This window comes from Poecilia reticulata, chromosome 17 (genome assembly GCF_904066995.2).
Source record: "Poecilia reticulata chromosome 17, P_reticulata-male-v2, whole genome shotgun sequence".
Lineage (NCBI taxonomy): Eukaryota > Metazoa > Chordata > Actinopteri > Cyprinodontiformes > Poeciliidae > Poecilia > Poecilia reticulata.
In genome coordinates, this window is record NC_088846.1 from 30390302 (window position 1) to 30406985 (window position 16684).

Genomic DNA, 16684 nt, shown 5'->3' on the forward strand with positions numbered 1-16684 from the left:
AACCACTCCATCACTTCGTCACCGTCGCTAAGCAACCACTCCATCACTTCGTCACCGTCGCTAAGCAACCACTCAGGCTGCAGATTCCATCAGTTTTATTTTCAAATCCAAAACTGAAGCATATATTTTAATTTCGACTATAACTAATGTAAGTTAATATAATAGCAAGAAAGATGAATATATTTAATAAGGTCTCATTTTTTAAAATTGTGTCTTTATTTTAAAATCCGTCCTTTTTCTGTCATCCTGTTGCAAAAGTAAAGATTCTCATTTTCAGACATCAGATCGAGCGGCTGGACGCGGTTCTGATCCGTCTGTTTTCAATCGTTTCAATCCGGAAATTCAGAACATTTGACCATAAATTGATGAATTTACCAATAAGAAAAACCATCTGTGTTAAATTCAAGTGAACATTTTCCTCTCATCACTGTTAGCATCTTTCCTTCACCTGTCAGGCCTGCAGCTGAGGACGCTGAAGGTTTTCCTCCTTTTATTGACATTGAAGTTCTGCACAAGTTGCAGCTGGAAATGCAGCTAAACTGGAGCGTCTGCGGCGAGACGCCATCTTGGAAATGTTCAGAACCCAACGGGGGGCGAGAAGCACGACGGAGCCAACAGGCAGAATCAGGAGAACTGAAGAACTGTTCATATGGAGAAGTGATTCCTGTTTCCCACCCTGAGACCTGAACCCCGGTGTGACCTCATGGTGACCTCATGGTGAACCCTATGTGACCCCTATGTGACCTCATGGTGACCTCATGGTGACCCCGGTGTGACCTCATGGTGACCTCATGGTGACCTCATGGTGACCCCTATGTGACCCCTATGTGACCTCATGGTGACCTCATTGTTACCTCGGTGTGACCTCATGGTGACCTCATGGTGACATAATGGTGACCCCGGTGTGACCTCATGGTGACCCCGGTGTGACCTCATGGTGACCCGATGGTGACCTCATGGTGACGTCAGTGTGACCTCATGGTGACCTCATGGTGACCTCATGGTGACCCCGGTGTGACCTCATTGTGACCCGATGGTGACCTCATGGTGACCCCGGTGTGACCTCATGGTGACCCTGGTGTGACCTCATGGTGACCCGATGGTGACCTCATAGTGACCTCATGGTGACCCTCGTGTGACCTCAGTGTGACCCCGGTGTGACCTCATGGTGACCCTGGTGTGACCTCATGGTGACCTCATTGTGACCCGATGGTGACCTCATGGTGACCCCGGTGTGACCTCATGGTGACCCTCGGTGTGACCTCATGGTGACCTCATGGTGACCTCATGATGACCTGATTTTGTCTCCAGACTGAAAACTTGCAGCGTCTTCGTTCTGCTTCAGGTCAAACCTTTCTGGTCTCTCCTGGTTCTGGTTCTGGTTCTGCTGCAGACTCTGGGAACCGGCCGAGTTCAGTGTTGGATCAACGGTACCAACAGAACCTGGAACAAACCCGGCAGCTTTTCCTCCCGTCTCCTCCTGGTTTCCGTTTTAACTCCCGTTGCTCCGGCTGCCTTTTCCCCCAGCGGGTCGCTGGAAGCAGAACCTCTCTGGTTCTGGACCAGCTGGTACCTGTGACCCGTTTGAGGTTCTGAAACACCGACCCGTCCCTGCTGGTGCTGAATGTGACGCAGCTGATGCGTCTGATCACCCTGTAAAGCGTCTCCCTCCTGTCCACCAGGGGGCAGCAGCATCTGCTCTGCTGTGAAACTGATCTGAGTTCAGATGTGCGACTGACGTTTGATTATCAGTTAAAAATACATTTTCATTCAGGCATGAGGAGGAAATCAACTGAAAGCAGATCGAGATGTTTAACCTGAATTTAAAAGTTTAAAGTTCTTGTTTTTTGGATGTTTCTCCTGGTTTATCTGTTTTATAAATGAATTCATTTCTGTTCATTGAAATATAAAACAAAGCAGTTTGGTTTGTTTAGACTTTTATTGAAGCTGTGAAGTGAAACATGAACAAAGTTTGAACAGCAGGAAGCTGAAACGTTTCCTGTCGATGTGAAACTGCAGCCGTTTGGTTTCTCACTGATTCCATCTGCAGCTTCACTTCCTGTTCCAATGTGGTTCCAACCTTCCTGTCACTTCCTGTTCCAACCTTCCTGTCACTTCCTGTTCCAACCGATCAAACTGAGACGTTATGATGAGGAACATGGAGGCGACCGGCCGCCGCTGGAGCTTCAACAGGAATAAATCAAGAATAAAGGAGGTCCGAGAGCCGCGCCCTGAGGGACGCCTGCCGCCCTGAGGGACGCCTGCCGCGCCCTGAGGGACGCCTGGCGCCCTGAGGGACGCCTGCCGCGCCCTGAGGGACGCCTGGCGCCTGAGGGACGCCTGCCGCCCTGAGGGACGCCTGCCGCCCTGAGGGACGCCTGCCGCCCTGAGGGACGCCTGCCGCCCTGAGGGACGCCTGGCGCGCCCTGAGGGACGCCTGCCGCCCTGAGGGACGCCTGCTGCGCCCTGAGGGACGCCTGGCGCGCCCTGAGGGACGCCTGGTGCCCCCTGAGGGACGCCTGCCGCCCTGAGGGACGCCTGCCGCCCTGAGGGACGCCTGCCGCCCTGAGGGACGCCTGGCGCGCCCTGAGGGACGCCTGGCGCTCCCTGAGGGACGCCTGCCGCCCTGAGGGACGCCTGCCGCGCCCTGAGGGACGCCTGGCGCGCCCTGAGGGACGCCTGGCGCCCTGAGGGACGCCTGCCGCGCCCTGAGGGACGCCTGGCGCGCCCTGAGGGACGCCTGGTGCCCCCTGAGGGACGCCTGCCGCCCTGAGGGACGCCTGCCGCCCTGAGGGACGCCTGCCGCCCTGAGGGACGCCTGGCGCGCCCTGAGGGACGCCTGGCGCTCCCTGAGGGACGCCTGCCGCCCTGAGGGACGCCTGCCGCGCCCTGAGGGACGCCTGGCGCGCCCTGAGGGACGCCTGGCGCCCCCTGAGGGACGCCTGCCGCCCTGAGGGACGCCTGGCGCGCCCTGAGGGACGCCTGCCGCCCTGAGGGACGCCTGGCGCGCCCTGAGGGACGCCTGCCGCCCTGAGGGACGCCTGGCGCCCCCTGAGGGACGCCTGCCGCCCTGAGGGACGCCTGGCGCCCCCGGAGGGACGCCTGCCGCCCTGAGGGACGCCTGCCGTGCCCTGAGGGACGCCTGCCGCCCTGAGGGACGCCTGCCGCCCTGAGGGACGCCTGCCGTGCCCTGAGGGACGCCTGGCGCCCTGAGGGACGCCTGGCGCCCCCTGAGGGACGCCTGGCGCCCCCTGAGGGACGCCTGGCGCCCTGTGGGACGCCTGGCGCCCCCTGAGGGACGCCTGCCGTCCTGAGGGACGCCTGCCGCCCTGAGGGACGCCTGCCGCGCCCTGAGGGACGCCTGGCGCCCCCTGAGGGACGCCTGCCGCCCTGAGGGACGCCTGGCGCGCCCTGAGGGACGCCTGCCGCCCTGAGGGACGCCTGGCGCGCCCTGAGGGACGCCTGGCGCGCCCTGAGGGACGCCTGCCGCCCTGAGGGACGCCTGCCGCCCTGAGGGACGCCTGCCGCCCTGAGGGACGCCTGGCGCCCCCTGAGGGACGCCTGCCGCCCTGAGGGACGCCTGCCGCCCTGAGGGACGCCTGCCGCCCTGAGGGACGCCTGCCGTGCCCTGAGGGACGCCTGGCGCCCTGAGGGACGCCTGGCGCCCTGAGGGACGCCTGGCGCCCTGAGGGACGCCTGGCGCCCTGAGGGACGCCTGCCGCCCTGAGGGACGCCTGCCGCCCTGAGGGACGCCTGGCGCCCTGAGGGACGCCTGCCGCCCTGAGGGACGCCTGCCGCCCTGAGGGACGCCTGCCGCCCTGAGGGACGCCTCATTCATCACAAACCTGCTGAAATCATCCATCTAAACAACAAACAGCTGAACTGAAGCAAAACCAGGAGGAAAATAAAGATTCAGTCAAAATGACGGTTAAAAATCAGATTCTAACTTCATGTTGTCACAGTTTCACCTCTATGAACACATGAAGCCATGATGAAGTTAAACGTTTATTGAACTGTTTTCTGATTAGGAAAAACCAACAGGATTAAAAACATCATATTTCATAAACTTATAATTAATAACCTTATTTCTCACTTTGCTTTGATACTTGAGGTATTTTGGTCAAATGAAATGTTTGGATTAAAACTAAACAGGTTTTTAGTTCATGTTTGGTTTTCATCCCTCAGGTTCATCTAATAAACTTCTAATTTCAAACTCCAGTTTGTTCCCTTTGGATTATTATCCTGGATTATTTTCCACCAGATTAGGAGCATAAAATCCGCCGTGATGCTTCCTGTGTCCTGCAGTCGGTTCGGCCCAAACGGGTCACATGATCAAGGTTCTGATGGTCAGGATGGTGTTGAAGGTCACGACCTTGGCGAAGATCAGCCGGACGCCGCTGATCAGCAGCAGGAAGGAGTTCTGATGGGCTTGGTCTGGATTCACACAGGAACCAGGAAACGGATCAGAACCAGAGGGAACATCACGACATGAGAGAGAGAGAGAGAGAGGGAGAGAGAGAGAGAGAGAGAGAGAGAGAGAGAGAGAGAGAGAGAGAGAGAGAGAGAGAGAGAGAGAGAGAGAGAGAGAGAGAGAGGGAGAGAGAGAGCAGGTGTGTGTTCAGGTGTGTGTTCAGGTGTGTGTGTGTTCAGGTGTGTGTTCAGGTGTGTGTGTGTGTGTTCAGGTGTGTGTGTGTTCAGGTGTGTGTTCAGGTGTGTGTTCAGGTGTGTGTTCAGGTGTGTGTGTGTTCAGGTGTGTGTTCAGGTGTGTGTTCAGGTGTGTGTTCAGGTGTGTGTGTGTTCAGGTGTGTGTTCAGGTGTGTGTTCAGGTGTGTGTTCAGGTGTGTGTGTGTTCAGGTGTGTGTGTGTGTTCAGGTGTGTGTTCAGGTGTGTGTTCAGGTGTGTGTGTGTTCAGGTGTGTGTTCAGGTGTGTGTGTGTGTTCAGGTGTGTGTTCAGGTGTGTGTGTGTTCAGGTGTGTGTTCAGGTGTGTGTTCAGGTGTGTGTGTGTTCAGGTGTGTGTTCAGGTGTGTGTTCATGTGTGTGTGTGTTCAGGTGTGTGTTCAGGTGTGTGTTCAGGTGTGTGTGTTCATGTGTGTGTGTGTTCAGGTGTGTGTTCATGTGTGTGTGTGTTCAGGTGTGTGTTCAGGTGTGTGTTCATGTGTGTGTGTGTTCAGGTGTGTGTTCATGTGTGTGTGTGTTCAGGTGTGTGTTCAGGTGTGTGTTCATGTGTGTGTGTGTTCAGGTGTGTGTTCAGGTGTGTGTTCAGGTGTGTGTGTGTTCAGGTGTGTGTTCAGGTGTGTGTTCAGGTGTGTGTGCAGGTGTGTGTGCAGGTGTGTGTTCAGGTGTGTGTTCAGGTGTGTGTTCAGGTGTGTGTGTGTTCGGGTGTGTGTTGGGGTGTGTTCAGGTGTGTTCGGGTGTGTGTGCGGGTGTGTGTTCAGGTGTGTTCAGGTGTGTTCAGGTGTGTGTTCAGGTGTGTGTTCAGGTGTGTGTTCAGGTGTGTGTGTGTTCAGGTGTGTGTTCAGGTGTGTGTTCAGGTGTGTGTGTGTTCAGGTGTGTGTTCAGGTGTGTGTTCATGTGTGTGTGTGTTCAGGTGTGTGTTCAGGTGTGTGTTCAGGTGTGTGTGTTCATGTGTGTGTGTGTTCAGGTGTGTGTTCATGTGTGTGTGTGTTCAGGTGTGTGTTCAGGTGTGTGTTCATGTGTGTGTGTGTTCAGGTGTGTGTTCATGTGTGTGTGTGTTCAGGTGTGTGTTCAGGTGTGTGTTCATGTGTGTGTGTGTTCAGGTGTGTGTTCAGGTGTGTGTTCAGGTGTGTGTGTGTTCAGGTGTGTGTTCAGGTGTGTGTTCATGTGTGTGTGTGTTCAGGTGTGTGTTCAGGTGTGTGTTCAGGTGTGTGTGTTCATGTGTGTGTGTGTTCAGGTGTGTGTTCATGTGTGTGTGTGTTCAGGTGTGTGTTCAGGTGTGTGTTCATGTGTGTGTGTGTTCAGGTGTGTGTTCAGGTGTGTGTTCAGGTGTGTGTGTGTTCAGGTGTGTGTTCAGGTGTGTGTTCATGTGTGTGTGTGTTCAGGTGTGTGTTCAGGTGTGTGTTCATGTGTGTGTGTGTTCAGGTGTGTGTTCATGTGTGTGTGTGTTCAGGTGTGTGTTCAGGTGTGTGTGTGTGTTCAGGTGTGTGTTCAGGTGTGTGTTCAGGTGTGTGTGTGTTCAGGTGTGTGTTCAGGTGTGTGTTCATGTGTGTGTGTGTTCAGGTGTGTGTTCAGGTGTGTGTTCAGGTGTGTGTTCGTGTGTGTGTGTGTTCAGGTGTGTGTTCAGGTGTGTGTTCATGTGTGTGTGTGTTCAGGTGTGTGTTCAGGTGTGTGTTCAGGTGTGTGTGTGTTCAGGTGTGTGTTCAGGTGTGTGTTCATGTGTGTGTGTGTTCAGGTGTGTGTTCAGGTGTGTGTTCATGTGTGTGTGTGTTCAGGTGTGTGTTCATGTGTGTGTGTGTTCAGGTGTGTGTTCAGGTGTGTGTGTGTGTTCAGGTGTGTGTTCAGGTGTGTGTTCAGGTGTGTGTGTGTTCAGGTGTGTGTTCAGGTGTGTGTTCAGGTGTGTGTGTGTTCAGGTGTGTGTGTGTGTTCAGGTGTGTGTTCAGGTGTGTGTTCAGGTGTGTGTGTGTTCAGGTGTGTGTTCAGGTGTGTGTGTGTTCAGGTGTGTGTTCAGGTGTGTGTGTGTTCAGGTGTGTGTGTTCAGGTGTGTGTGTTCAGGTGTGTGTGTTCAGGTGTGTGTTCAGGTGTGTGTGAACTTGCCTGGATAAATCTTGTCAGGTTTTTCTCCTGTTGGACAGAAAATGACCATCAGAGACAAAAAGCTCCAGAATCTCCTGAGCAGAACTTTGACCTTTGACCTCCAGGTGTTTCTTACCTGCTTTCTGGCCGCCGCTGGACGTTTGGCCCAGTTTGCAGGAGCTGATGGTTCCGTCGCTGAATCCGGGGTAGTAGAAGGTCTTGGTGGCGGCTGAACGGCGAGCCGGACCCGTTTTCACCGCGACCCGACCCACCGTGGTTTCCAGAACCATGTCGGGTCCACTGGGACGGAAACCTGCAGCCAGACACACATCTGGACCCGACTGGGCCGGGGAAGAACCGGCAGGCTGCAGGCGACCCAGGAGGAAGAGGACCGGACTGACGGGGGAGTCATCTGGGGAACCAGAACCGGGTCAGACATTAAGAACCAGAACCGGGTCAGACATTAAGAACCAGAACCGGGTCAAACACTAAGAACCAGAACCGGGTCAAACACTAAGAACCAGAACCGGGTCAGACATTAAGAACCAGAACCGGGTCAAACACTAAGAACCAGAACCGGGTCAAACATTAAGAACCAGAACCGGGTCAAACATTAAGAACCAGAACCGGGTCAAACACTAAGAACCAGAACCGGGTCAAACATTAAGAACCAGAACCGGGTCAAACATTAAGAACCAGAACCGGGTCAAACACTAAGAACCAGAACCGGGTCAAACATTAAGAACCAGAACCGGGTCAAACATTAAGAACCAGAACCGGGTCAGACAATAAAAACCAGGGTCAAACATTAAGAACCAGAACCGGGTCAAACATTAAGAACCAGAACCGGGTCAAACATTAAGAACCAGAACCGGGTCAAACACTAAGAACCAGAACCGGGTCAAACACTAAGAACCAGAACCGGGTCAAACACTAAGAACCAGAACCGGGTCAAACACTAAGAACCAGAACCGGGTCAAACATTAAGAACCAGAACCGGGTCAGACAATAAAAACCAGGGTCAAACATTAAGAACCAGAACCGGGTCAAACATTAAGAACCAGAACCGGGTCAAACATTAAGAACCAGAACCGGGTCAAACATTAAGAACCAGAACCGGGTCAAACATTAAGAACCAGAACCGGGTCAAACATTAAACACAAAACATTGCAGGAATTTTAATAAAGTTATTAAAATAAACTTTAATAATTGATAATTTTGGACCAAATGAAACCAGTTTATTACAGAAAGTCTCTGATTAAACATTAAAATAATCATTTTTATGCAGATTCACTACAAACAGTCATTTATATTAAAGCTTCATATTTATGACTAAATGTTTATTTTAATGCTCCAGTTGAAATTAATGACAATAATAAGAAAGTTTGATATAATTGTGTTAAATTCTATGATATTAAATTGACATTTTTTATCTTCCTAATATTAAATATTAAATTTATTTTAAATCATTTTCCACCATATTGAATATTAAACTGCAGGTGATAAAAACTAAAATCTGATTTTGATGATTTAATAGATTTTATATCCATGAAGTTTCATCTCAGGCTGAATTAATATTCTGAAAATGAGAATAAAAACTAATTTTCCTTCTTTGTGTTTATTGTTAACCAAGATATTAAACATGAACATTAATTAATTTGTTCCATTTTATGAATATAAACCAGATCATTTCCTCTGATGAGCCTTTATGGTCAAATCCTGGTTTACATTAAACATTTTATTAGATCTGGAATTTTATTTTTTACAAACTAAACTGATTAAAATTATTTGTTATTTTTTATAACTTTGATCAGGTTTAAGTTTTTGTTCCTGATGAGATCAAACATTTACAACTTTAGTGCCGATTCAACGTTTATGTTTAATATCTGAACGTTTATTTTTAAAATCTGAACGTTTATGTTTAATATCTGAACATTTATTTTTAATATCTGAACATTTATTTTTAATATCTGAACATTTATTTTTAATATCTGAACGTTTATTTTTAATATCTGAACATTTATGTTTAATATCTGAACATTTATTTTTAATATCTGAACATTTATGTTTAATATCTGAACGTTTATGTTTAATATCTGAACGTTTATGTTTAATATCTGAACATTTATTTTTAATATCTGAACGTTTATGTTTTTATCTGAACATTTCTGATCATTTTAGAAACGACTCAATTATTACAATAAACCAAAACAACATTTTTCTCAGATTAATTTCAGATCCAAGACTCAAAATCTAAAGTTACTAAAACATTAAAAACTAATTTCAGACGTTTATCAACTCATTGATTTATCCAAATCAATTAAATATATTTTGTGTAACGTCAACATTTTCACACTGATATTTAATTCCAACTATTTTAATGCATTTATTTTTGGATCCTGAAAAGAAAAACCTTTAATGACGTAATAAGGATTAATTATCGAGTGTTGATGCCACATCACAGCATAAATATGTTTTTGAAACCATAAAGTTTGGTTCTTGGATCAGATCGTCGCTCAGAGCGTTTCGGTCTCAACGGCTCGTTTTGCTCAGATCTACAGAGAAACGAGTCCTAGTCAAAGTCTGTGCAGCTCAGATGAAACCTCTTTCACTCGTTTGGAGGTAAAAACATCCTAAATGTGTGGAAGCTTGTTCTGACCTTTAGGAGAGACGGTGAGTCGGATCGGCTTCCCGAACGTCAGAGCATCACAGTATTACAGCCTCGTACAAAAACCTGGGAGCTGAAATCGTTTCCAGAGGAGCAGAAAAATCCTGCAGCTCCTCAAACGGAGCCGTTATGAATCCGGCAGCGGTAAACGAGGATCTGTTGGGATTTTAAAAGGTGGATTTCACTCCGACGAGCGTTTGATCAGAAGCACAGCAGAGATGTGAGCGCAAGAAAAGCTTCAGGTTTTCTTCATAAAGGAGCTTTTAGAGGACTGACCTGAAACGCAGCTTGGTTCCGGTTGTTTGGGTCTCCATGGGGGTTTTAAGGGTTTTCCAGGCAGGTCAGCAGAGCCTGGAGGTTTTTGCAGCGCTGTGTGTGCAGGTTCAGTCAGAGTGGTACCCCAGCTAACACGATGAGAAACCGCCCAACAAAAACCTGCAGCAGGAAACCAGCTGAACCTCCAGACTGAAAAAACCTCCTGCTGGTGTTTTCCTCCATCATTATGCATAAAAATCAACAAACTCTAATATGATACAAACAGTTTGGATTTTCATCTCTACCACAATATTTATGCATGTGGGTTTTTGTTTTGGCTTTTTACAAACTAAACATGCATATAATCAAAACTGATTTCAAAGTTAACCTTCATAAAACTGATGCTGCATCTATAAACTTATTAATTCAATATTCAGATCTCAGTCTGATCCATTTGTGTGGGTCAGAAATGATCATCATCCATCGACACAGAACCGTTTCAATCGGCACCAAACTGCTGCTGTTACTCCTCCAGACCTGTAAGTGGCGCTAAACAGCAAGTATGCAAATAAGGCATCCGCACACAGTCGGCCATAAACGCAACACTGCAATAAAAATAACAACAAAAAGACATAATTTGAGATTTGTGGAGGTTTTGCTGCAGGTTTCCTCCAGTCTATTATAAGCCTGGCAGCCCGCCAGGCTTTACTTGAGCTACACCAGGCTTAGCATTGCTCTTTTAATTATTTTTAATGTTTACATTTTTTACAACTTTATAGTTGGTGTTCAGAAATTAATCCTCTAATAACACATAATAATCAAGTGATACTTTAAATTTCCTGTCAACATTTCAAAGTCGGACACGGCGAGTCGCTGGGACTGAGCCCAACCGCCGCGGTTAGCATGTTTCTGGGGGAACCTTGGACATCATCATTACTGTTTGTGTGACGTCGTCGGGGTCAGAGGTCAGAGGTTTGGCAAATGCATCAGCATTTTCACAAATATGTTCCGTGAACATGAAAAACATTTTCTGTGTTGACACAGAGCAAAAACGGCCAACATTCCTGGTTTAGGCCCCGTCTACACAGAGAAACATGGAAAAGTTGTAAATGATGAAGAAAACCTGAGCATCCACAGAACACGGAGCAGCGCTGCAGAAAATGGTGTAGTAGGTATGCCAGGCCAATCGGGGGCGCTGCAACGCCGCCACACAATGAACAAAAACACACCAAACTGCCCCATGTCTGTCATTTGAGAGAGGAAGGTGCAAAACCAACAGAGATGTGTTGGATTGGATGCAGACATTGTGAAATGTATCCACTCTGGGTCCTGGTTTCAGGTCCATCAATTCTGGGCTCCAAGATGCCGAATCCATGTGGACGAACAATTCAAACCACCCTTTTCATTTTCAGGTGAGGAAACGGTTCTGACGGTTTGAGTAGATTCTCCAGGCGGCTGTCCAGAGCCTTCCAGAGGCTGGCTGATGTCCAGGAAGCTGCTGTATGAAGGACTCAGCGGTGGGCAGACGAGGCTTCCTGGACGACGTTCTGAACGTGATGCCACTAAACACATCGAGGTTTCAAACTCAAATCCCCGAGGAGCCAAATGGTTGCAGACATTTTGCAGCAGAACTGTTTCAAAGTGTGACTGTATCATGATAAGCTGTGCTGATGGTGACGGTGGTAGGAGTTTGTTCCACAAAGAGAGGGTTCGATTCCCGCTCCACCTGTCTGTCTTTGGGCTAAACGTTGCACCTGCTTTGTGGGTCAGATGGCCCAGTGGCGCCGATGCATGGCAGCCTCACCTACTGTGCATTAACTAATACACCAGCCAACCGGGAACACAGATAGAGCCGGGCGCTGGGCAGCGTGTTGAGATGGAAAAGCCACACAAAACTCTTTGTCCATAAATATAAATCATTCTCACCGCTCTCTCAACAGACCTCTGAAAGCGACTACAAGTTCTTTCTGCAGTTCACGTAGAGCTGCGCAACCAGAGCCAACCAGAGTGGTGTTTAAACTCCTACCTTGATCAAAACCTCTGCAAAGAATCATAATTCCTCACAGGGGGTTGATGTAAATATCCATACAGGTCAGCCTGTGTCCAGTTTGAGTGAAAGGATGCGCGCAGGATCTGCGCTGAGGTAAACTTATTCCAGCTACTGCAGCGCGCGAGGCGCCAGCGGTGTGATTGGTCCGGTTTTAAATGCCTAAACTAGAAACCTATCTGCTATAAACATATGTCCATCCATCCATCCATTTTCTTTCACCCTTGTCCCTCAGTGGGTCAGGAGGTGCTGCTGCCTCTCCAGCTAACGTTTCGGGCGAGAGGCGGGGTCACCTGGACAGGTCACCAGTCTGTCGCAGGGCAACACAGAGACACACAACCAACCACACACACACAGTCACACCTAGGGACAATCTGGAGAGACCAATTAACCTGACAGTCATGTTTTTGGACTGTGGGAGGAAACTGGAGTACCAGGAGAAAACCCACCATGCACAGGGAGAACATGGAGACTCCATGCAGAAAGACCGGGAATTGAACCCAGAACCTTCTTGCTGCAAGGCAACAGCTCTACCAACTGCACCACTGTGCAGCCCGTGTTTTTTTGTTAATTATTATTTTCCTAAAAACATAAACAAGTAAGGTTTAGCCAGGCGGTGGCGCTAGTAAAGGATGGCGGGTCGCTGGGGGAAACCCTGTTACTGTAAACAAACTGCAGAGCCTTCAGCAACCTGAGACGATCTCAGAGGCATCAACTGCTCTCCCAAGACTTGAGGATCATAGATACCAGGAACCACATCTGCTGTCCAGCAGCAGGAAACATCCCACCACTACAGAAACATCTGGAAAATCTGAGTGCAGATGAGGATCAGTCCGTCAGCTCAAGCCTTCAGGCAGAATCAGATCAGGTGGTCGTTGAGATTCCTGTTCTTGTGATGCTGAAACAGCCGGTTGACTCAGCTGGGACTCTGCTTTGGCCCTCGTCTGCCACCGTCCTCTCGATGTGGAAGGACTTTCTTTTCCTTCGTTGGTTCCTGTGAATCTGGGCTTTAAAGCTGCTGTGAAACATTCAGGTTGATTCTCAGTGAAGGTCAGATTTTTCCACTGGTCTTTACTAGAGACAGCTGAGGCCCATTAAGACTCAGATTGTTTGGATTCTGTGTGGTTGGGCAGGTGAAGTGGTTCTGCTGGGTCTGCAGCTGAAGAGCAGAACCAGTTTAATGGTCACCTTTGGGTCAAACTGAGTCGCAGCTTCCAGTGGCTGAGTTTTGGCGTCTCTGGGTTTTGGACCATTTGCGAAGCTAAATCGACCGGTAAATCGAAGCTTTCGATTTACCGGTCGATCTACGTTCCCACCCTCATCTATGGTCATGAGCTTTGGGTCATGACCGAAAGAACCAGATCACGGGTACAAGCGGCCGAAATGGGTTTCCTCCTCCGCAGGGTGGCTGGGCTCTCCCTTAGAGAGAGAAGCTCGGTCATCCGGGAGGGACTCAGAGTAGAGCAGCTGCTGCTCCACGTCGAGAGGAGCCAGTTGAGGCTCGGGCATCTGGTCAGGATGCCTCCTGGACGCCTCCCTGGTGAGGAGTTCAGGTCCCACCGGGAGGAGGGGAGACCCAGGACACCTGGAGGGACGATGTCTCTCTATGGCCTGGGAACGCCTTGGGATTCCTGGAGGAGCTGGAAGAGGGAAGTCTGGGCCTCCCTTCTGAAGCTGCTGCCCCCGCGACCCGACCCCGGATAAGCGGAAGAAAATGGATGGATGGATGGATGGATGGATGGAGTTTTGGACCATTTGAGGGAAGAACGTAGCGAAATGTGAAGGTGAGAAGTTAAATGTAGTTAATGGACAGACAGACGGACTGATGGGAATTGTAATTTCTCTGCCTAAAACCTTATCAGGCAACATTTGACCAGCTAGTGACTCCTAGAAGCTGGGTCACCATGCAGGTGGAGTGGATCGGTGGTTTAAATGTCCAAAGTTGTACAATAAGGATTGGAGGAATCAGAGCTTTGTGTTGAATCCATCAGCGGTTCGTCGTAAGGCTCGGAGGTTTTTGTCAGACGTTCAGGCCGACTTCAGTCACTGTGGTCCGTAAACACGGTGAGAAACACTCATACAAAAACTGTTGAATTGTTTCTCTATGGGAGCGTCGCAGCAGCAGCTGAAGGCGGTTTGAGGTTTTTCTTATCAACTCGCTGTGGTTGGATTGAAGGGAGGAGGATCGTTATCTACTGCAGCTCATCACACTGCAAAGACACAAACTTACCACGTCAGTTTGGTCTTATAGACAAAATAACTCAGTTCAAATAAGACTAACGAAAAAGAAACTTAGAAACAGGCCTTTGTTTCAAGAACAACTGGTGGAAATGTACCAGATCCAATGGCAGATAAATTTAACAGGAAAAATGTTGTTTCAAGTGAAATGATCCAGTGAAACTGTGGTTCTTTCTCATCGATATTAAGGAATCGTGTCTTTAAACAAGCGATTATTTGTTGATGAAGCACATTTAAAATAAGTCAAAAGATATTCACACTAGAAATTAGACCAAAAATACTGGGCAAGATTTTGTGTTTGCAGTGATGGACAAAAAAAAAGAAAAATAATTTTAAAAAAAACACAGCAGTGATGTTTACAAAGTAACTAACACACTTTCTGAATATTTACACTTTTTGACTGATGCTAATGAGATATTTATATATATCTATATCTATAGATATATATAGATATCTATAGATATAGATATCTATATTTATCTATATATATCTATATCTATAGATATCTATAGATATATATCTATAGATATCTATAGATATAGATATCTATAGATATCTATAGATATCTATATCTATAGATATCTATAGATATAGATATCTATAGATATAGATATCTATAGATATAGATATCTATAGATATAGATATCTATAGATATCTATATCTATAGATATAGATATCTATAGATATAGATATCTATATCTATATCTATAGATATCTATATCTATAGATATAGATATAGATATCTATATCTATAGATATAGATATAGATATCTATATCTATAGATATCTATAGATATAGATATCTATAGATATCTATAGATATCTATATCTATAGATATCTATAGATATAGATATCTATAGATATAGATATCTATAGATATAGATATCTATAGATATCTATATCTATAGATATAGATATCTATAGATATCTATATCTATAGATATCTATAGATATAGATATCTATAGATATCTATAGATATAGATATCTATAGATATATATATCTATAGATATCTATATCTATAGATATAGATATCTATAGATATCTATAGATATCTATATCTATAGATATAGATATCTATATCTATAGATATCTATAGATATAGATATCTATATCTATAGATATCTATAGATATCTATATCTATAGATATAGATATCTATATCTATAGATATCTATAGATATATATAGATATCTATATCTATAGATATATATATCTATATATATATATATATATAGATATATATATCTATATATATATATATCTATAGATATCTATATCTATAGATATATATAGATATCTATATCTATAGATATCTATAGATATCTATATCTATAGATATCTATATCTATAGATATCTATATCTATAGATATAGATATCTATAGATATAGATATCTATATCTATAGATATCTATAGATATCTATATCTATAGATATCTATATCTATAGATATAGATATCTATAGATATATATATCTATATCTATAGATATATATATCTATAGATATCTATATCTATAGATATAGATATCTATAGATATCTATATCTATAGATATCTATAGATATCTATATCTATAGATATATATATCTATAGATATATATATCTATAGATATCTATATCTATAGATATCTATAGATATCTATATCTATAGATATCTATATCTATAGATATAGATATCTATATCTATCCTTATGTCTATTTGGATTACAAAGGTTCTTGGTCCGGTTTTGACATCCGGTCAGCTTTTACACTGCAAGTTATCCTTTTTAATTTTTTATTTAGTTTCTCGCCCACCTCTGATTTCTTCGCTCAATACAGAACAATTTGTATTTTAACAGAAAATGCGATAAACGCTCTTACGTCATTTACGTCATGATAACGTCACGCTGAGTCACAGCTTCTTTTTTCTAAGGTAAAGTTTTATTTTCTGAAGCTAAAAAACATTATGTAATGTTACTGGAGCGTTTTGCATAAAATACAATAACTAAAATATAATAACTAAAATATAATAAAATACAATAACTAAAATATAATAACTAAAATATAACTAATAGTTCTCAGATTTTTCCTTCATAACTTTAGTGGGTTTTTCACCGCAGTTTTAGTTTCCTGGTGGATTTTATCGGCTCTTAGCTGAAGGTTGACCCGATTCATGAACGCTAATCTCGGCCAGCCGTCCTCTCCGCTCCCTGCTCGGAACCTCGGAGGTTCGGTTCGGGCCCGTCAACAGATTTCCGAACCAAATAGGCGTTTTGCCTTCTGCCGTCTGGTTCGTGTTACTACATGAGGCACATTCACTTTATTCAATATGAAAAAAATACCGAATCTGTTTCTTCAATAGCTTCCGGGTCATGTGACCCACTGACAATCTGTGAAATGATTGTACTAGACCAGATGAGGAAAACTCGTTTTATGAACCTTTTTATGTTTTTCAGCTAATTCTACATTTAAAAGTTAAATTTCCTCTTCAATAGCATCCAAGTCACGTGATGTATTGATTCAAAATCGATGTGAACTTATTGAGGATCATCATGAGGCCCGATGAGCAGCAGAGGGTCAAAGTGGGTCCAGCAGGTGTTTGTCTCCCCCTGGTGGCGGAAACAAAAACCTCAGCAGGTCATCAGGTGACCATCACGTGACCCAGGCGCTTCAAACCTGCAGCATGTCGGGATCCAGGTTCCACCGCTGACCAGCAACATGTTCAACCAGTTTGTTGTTTGTGAC

The 16684-nt window shown here is 45.8% G+C and overlaps 1 protein-coding gene across 2 annotated transcripts; it reads right to left on the reverse strand.

Annotated features, from left to right (window-relative positions):
- Positions 1–3992: 3992 nt before the first annotated feature.
- On the reverse strand, positions 3993–14042 carry LOC103479960 (uncharacterized). 2 transcript variants are annotated; one of them, XM_081598092.1, is made up of 5 exons: positions 9696–9823; positions 9411–9575; positions 6888–7163; positions 6773–6799; positions 3993–4434 (listed from the first exon to the last, which is right to left on the reverse strand). In XM_081598092.1, the coding sequence occupies exons 3-5, from the start codon at positions 7039–7041 to the stop codon at positions 4325–4327; spliced, it is 291 nt and encodes a 96-aa protein (XP_081454218.1). In that variant the 5' UTR covers positions 7042–7163; positions 9411–9575; positions 9696–9823; the 3' UTR covers positions 3993–4324. The 2 variants fall into 2 exon arrangements, with proteins under 2 accessions (XP_081454218.1, XP_081454217.1); XM_081598091.1 differs by lacking the exon at positions 9411–9575 and having other exon boundaries at positions 9696–14042.
- Positions 14043–16684: the final 2642 nt, after the last annotated feature.